This window comes from Nyctibius grandis, chromosome 7, assembly GCF_013368605.1.
Source record: "Nyctibius grandis isolate bNycGra1 chromosome 7, bNycGra1.pri, whole genome shotgun sequence".
Taxonomy (NCBI): Eukaryota; Metazoa; Chordata; class Aves; order Nyctibiiformes; family Nyctibiidae; genus Nyctibius; species Nyctibius grandis.
Genome location: NC_090664.1, coordinates 8,292,735 through 8,298,245, shown reverse-complemented (window position 1 = coordinate 8,298,245; position 5,511 = coordinate 8,292,735). Strand labels below are relative to the sequence as shown.

Genomic DNA, 5,511 nt, shown 5'->3' with positions numbered 1-5,511 from the left:
CTCTGTGTCAAGTTATTTCAGATCATAAAGTATATTTGTGTCTTAACAAGTTTTCTGAAAATTGTCCTGGGATTGCACAACAACTTCAGAGGAGGAAGCCAAGAACTGTTTACCTCTTCCATCCCCCTAAGGAACAGTTACCCTTAGGGTAACTGTAACCTGCCCCGAGTCCTAAGACGAAGGTTTCCTACTGTGGTCCTCTGAGGCAGTATTCTTCCCCTTGACCTGCTGCCACTTTGGTGGGGCAGGTTCCTTAGTCTGGGGCAGGTCTAGTCAGAGGTGAGGCACCTATACTTTGTGCCTGGCCTGTCAGCACACACTCACTTCTGGGCTTCAGAAAGTGAGAACAGCTTAATACTTCTGCATACATACAGACCCAGCCTCTAATGTGCTCAGAGAGGTTGGTTCTGGTTGTGTGAGATGAATATTGCCAGTCATAGGCATGAGGTGACCCCTTAAAAGGAACAGCCAAGGCATTCACCTGGTCAAAAAAAAAAAGGTACATGAACATTTCTAACAGCAGCTTAAAATAGTGAAACACTTTATGTCTGTGTTGTGAAATAACTGTACTATTTATTTAACTAACTTACCCTTTTCAAACTCTGTCTGTCAAAGATTTGAGCTACAGCACATAATGCCAGCAAGGTAAAGTAATAACCAAAAATTCATCCTTACAGGGGTTTTAAAACCAATCAACCACCCAACAAGACACCCCCCCCCCAAAAACTCCCTGAAGCCTCCCAAAGTCATGCCTATGCCCATATACAGCTACACCTCAGCTTGCTAAGTGAGTTACGACTATGCTGCTCATCTGAAGATGTTCCCGCAGGTGTGAAGTGCTGAGCAGCATATGCAACTGGCACATTTTGGTAGGCCAGTCAAAAATGGTTCACTTGGTAGTCTTGATATTTTCATGTCCTGCTCTTCTCAGAATTTCAAATGCCAAGGAAGCAACAGCAACATCGGCGTGAGAGCTAGGAATCAAAACCAGTAACACGTATTAGACATTGTTGGGGAAAACTTATTTGAAACCCACATTTGTCTTTATCTATACTGGAAAACTCTTAATAGCCATTAAGTGCACTATGTACCCCACTTTTCTGTTAAGCAGCAACATGCAACTAGTGATTCTGCCCTGGAGCAAATCTTGTGTAAAAATGAATTTCAGCTCAAATTCACAGTAACTGCTGCCTCACTCAATCTCCTCTGTAAAAAGAAGATATAATTTATCATGCTCCCCTCATGAATCTACACACACGCACACTTTCAGCTTGACAGAAAAATGTGCTTTCACACATACAGCCCTCTTCACGCAGTTCCACTCAGTGTTGCCCACCTCCTTCAAGGAGGACTGACTGCCCCACCACACGCAGCTCTGCAGGTCTGAGATTGGAAGGTGGGCTCTTCACCCTTTGCTTCCTTGCCTAATTTCCTTCTAGAAACACGTGTCTTTTCTAGCATTGGAACAGAGGCTCTAACACATTACTGCTAGTCCACAGAAACAAGTCAGTTTTTTAATAGACTACCATCCCTCATCAGAAAGGACACCAGCAGACCAATCTGCAACTTCCTTGGTTGCTGCTAATGACAAATACCTACTGACAGTCCATGTTTTGGGGAACGCAGAGCTAGCCAGGAAAATCCAAATGATCAGTCCTCACTATGTAAGCCAATGTCTTAATGAGCAGCAGTTTAAACCACAAAATTTAGTTATCATCTGAAACAAATGCATCTTGGCAAGTGTCTTCACTGACAAATAAATGGCTACACTCCCACATCTTAAAGCACAGATTTGATTCCACATCATAGCTACTAAGCAGAATGGGTTGGTTATGTGTCACACTCAAAACTGCCTGTTCCGACTAGCTGAGGATGTATCGCAGAGAAGGAGTTTGGCAATCCACGGCTGCTACATGGCAGCAGAAGAGCACAGAAAGCAGCTTGCAGTCCAAGCAGTGCCCCTTTCTCAGCACGTGACTGCTTGGCTGGTATCCTCCTGCAGCACAGGCAGAGCGAAAGATTAGAAACCTGTCTGCAAAAAATGAGCAAAGCAAAAACACTCCTCAATCACTCCAACCGAGGGATAATATGTGGGTGGAAGGGCCTAGGAGTTTAGACTACTCAGAGGATGGCTTAGCTCCAGGATCGCGGTTGTAGCCTTCTCTAAAATTTAGTTTCCAATTCTGCATGAGATACAGAGAGGCTTCTTAACCTGGTTCAAAGCACAGGTGAGGAAACCAAGTTTCTTAGGTCACAAGGAATATTCCAGGAAAGATGCCTCATGAGGGAATCTGGGGAGATGGCAGCACATCCATAACCTTAAACAAAACAGCCATTCGGCTAAAGCTGATGAAGCTTGCTAACCCCAGGCTCTTCCTGCCTGCCCGTTGCCGATTTATCTGTGTCTGAGCCCATTACAGCCCCAAGATTGATGCTGAATCCCTCCCGGTTTCCTCTGGAGGTAAATGGATAGGGACATGTGTTCCCCAAGGACGGGGAGGAGGGAAATGAAATCCGTGAGCTCTCAGGAGCTCCCCTGTTGCTGCAGCAGTGTGGGAGCTCGGCACAGCAGAGGAACTTGGCTTACCCTAGCGTACCAAAACACTTGTCATTGGCATCAGCTAGAATTTGGTCTCCTGAGCATCTTGGGCAAATAAGAGAGTGTGCTGTTTATTTTGGGCTCTGTAGTATGTGGTTTTCCGAGTACGGCAATGTATAGATAACAGACAATTAGAGGAAGTCAGAAAAGCAGACTCAAAGACAGCGACTGGGCTGTCTAGTGCATCTAAGGCTGAAATGCTACGGGATAGAGTGAAAACTAGTGCTAAAAGAAGAAATCCCCATCTTTCCCCACTGTCATCTTCAGTGGCGGTGCCACTGTCTCTCTTGGGGAGAGCTGACATTTTATTTTAGTTAGATAATTTAATGTGTCATACAAAAACGCATGAGTCAGCAGCCAAGTATGCGAGAGGGATGCAGAGTGTTCTCGACAGGTTTGGTTAGTCCTCAGTGTTCATCTCCTTATGCTCACCGTGTCCCAACATCTCCTCTCCACATCTGCCCACATCTCCCCTTCCTTCCAACACAGGGTACACCCCGCCATAAGGTCGAGGAGCCAATTTTCCCAAACAACTGACCCATATACCCCCCATTTGGGAGCACAAAGAACACTGAAAATATTATCTGTTTCAAAAACTGATCTATAAACTACAATTTCTCTATGAACTTTAGTTCAACCAGGAGTGAAATGCAGCCTAACAGTCCACGGCAGGAGTGCAAAATTTGTTTGAGGGGCAGAGAACAGTCGTTCATTCATTCATATGTCCAAGGGGGATTAGATGAGGGAAAGTCTACAGGAGATGAGCTGAGGTTTGGCCAACTTGTTGGAACTAGCACCTCTGTTCTCGCAGAGGAGGCCACGGCATTCCCCAGTCTCCTGCCTTCTCGGGGAAGCCACAGGTATTCTTAAACAAAAGCAGTTCTGTTCTTCAGCTGCGCATTTGAAAGTAATCAGCTTGCAAGCGCACCAAACACAATTACTTTAAAACAGGGCACAAACATCACATTGTGCATCGAGCCCGCTCTGCCAAGAACCACTGACCAGCATCCCATTATGGAGACCAAGTGTTTGGAATAAAGTAATACATATTAAAAAAAAAAATTGACGTGCACACACATCGAGCCGGCTTGTGCTGCGCACTGCGGCTCGCTGCAGCTGGTGATCAAAGCATGCCGCCAAGCTCCGAATGAGGGGAGTTTGGAGAAGAGCAGTGGAGGGAGGGGGGGCAGGAACAGAAACCTGAGAAGCTTATACTGCACAGAAGGCGATTACAGGAGAAGACCGTTGCAGACAAAAGAGGAGGTGAGCGCTCTCAGCCCTGGAAATTCCTGGAAGCCTGAGGGAACTCACCTGGCAGTTTGGGCCAAGCTCTCTAGAGTCTGGATAAGAGCATCGCCATCATTCTTCAGGCTCTCTGAGCGCTTCTCGTTTGAAGTTATCTGGAGTAAAAAGAAAGAGCTGTTATCAAAGGCTCAGCAAGAAATTCTCTGTTGTTTTTTGTGGGATAGGGGAGAGGGAAACAAGTTGTAGCATTTATTACAACTGTAAATGGAATGTGACATTAAAGAGACCCAAGAGAAAGCCCCTTTTACTGAACAGGAGACCATCTAAAATGTCTTGGCTTAATTAACAAGATTCACTCTTGTTCTGAGTCCCTGTACGTGTGCAAATTCACACATCACAGTCTGCCAATCCTGATTTCATCCTTAGTACCAACGCAAACACAAGCCCCATTTAGTCTGAATTCCAGGGAGATCTTGGGGAGGCAGACATTTTCATTTCTCACTTCAGGGAAAAAATAACCAAGCTTCTATCAGCCTTCAGATCAGGACACGTGGGGTTTCTCTGAGAGGAGCCAGGTTAAAATCACTGCAATGTTAGCAGTTGCATATTTAAATTTTTCTTGCCACTCATCATCAGTCATTAGGAATATTTCCTACACAGGACTGTCACCTACGGAGCAGGGGACTGAGTGACCAAAGCTAGATGCCCTTTCATGTCAAGAGAAGGCTGATTACAGCTGATTTTGCTGCTGGTGTGTTTTATCACACTAATCTGTAATGATGGGTTTATTGTTTCTCCAGCCTTAAGTAGTACAACTACACAGTTCCAAGCGGCCGCACATTTCCTGACCAGTGAAGCAGGTGAATGGGAAGGTCACGGGGGTCATGACATGAAGTCGCACAGCACTGTGGCACACGCAGACACTGAATGCTTGCTAGCTTGCTGAAGAATCTCTCATATCTCAAAAAATTACTGAAAAAAAGGTTTGCGTGTCAGTTCCTACTTGCAAAGATAAATAAATCTCGGCCAAAGAGGAAGGAAAAGAGGAGGACCAGAGCAGCTGATTATTTCAGTACCGGAGGAGCTGATGTTTGAAACGACGACTTCTAATCCCAAAATCTGGCAAGGACTTTTAAGCTTCAGCATGCTGTGGCTGGCCCTGTTTACCATGGATCAAGCATCCGGGCGATACGCCTTCACATCTCCCTCTTAAATCACAAGAGAAGCTGTATTTACAGCTGCCATCCCACCATAATTTATAAGCAGCAATTCTGCAACAACAGTGTCACTACATCTATAATCATAACATCCTGTAGTTAAGCAGAGCAGGGAACAGGGACCTGTCTGAAGTAAACTAAAATGTATCCTGTGTGTTGAAAAAAAACCGTGATGCCATTACCTAAGTACAAATCATTGGCAAATCCTGATTACAGGTCATCAAACCTTTCTACTCTCTTGAGGTTTATATCTGACCCCTTCAGTTTATATTTCAGTAATCCCTTCTTTCCTTGTCACCCGTTAGATACAGAAGATGCTTTGTTATCTGGGTTCTGAATGTGAGAACAGACACAGACGTAATAGTAGCAATACAGTTGCAATACAGGGAGAAAAGTGCTTCCACCACAAGACGTGGCTTTTCATTCCTAAAGAGTGCTCATGCCTCTACC

At 45.1% G+C, this 5,511-nt stretch overlaps 1 protein-coding gene across 1 annotated transcript in view; it reads right to left on the bottom strand.

Annotated features, from left to right (window-relative positions):
* Positions 1–719: 719 nt before the first annotated feature.
* LOC137665761 (serine/threonine-protein kinase ULK4-like) overlaps positions 720–5,511 on the bottom strand; it is a 253,270-nt gene continuing 248,478 nt past the window's right edge. Inside the window, 3 exon segments of the mRNA XM_068405143.1 lie at positions 720–974; positions 2,588–2,644; positions 3,911–3,999. Of these exon segments, the coding sequence (XP_068261244.1) occupies positions 890–974; positions 2,588–2,644; positions 3,911–3,999 (231 nt within the window). The 3' untranslated portion in view covers positions 720–889.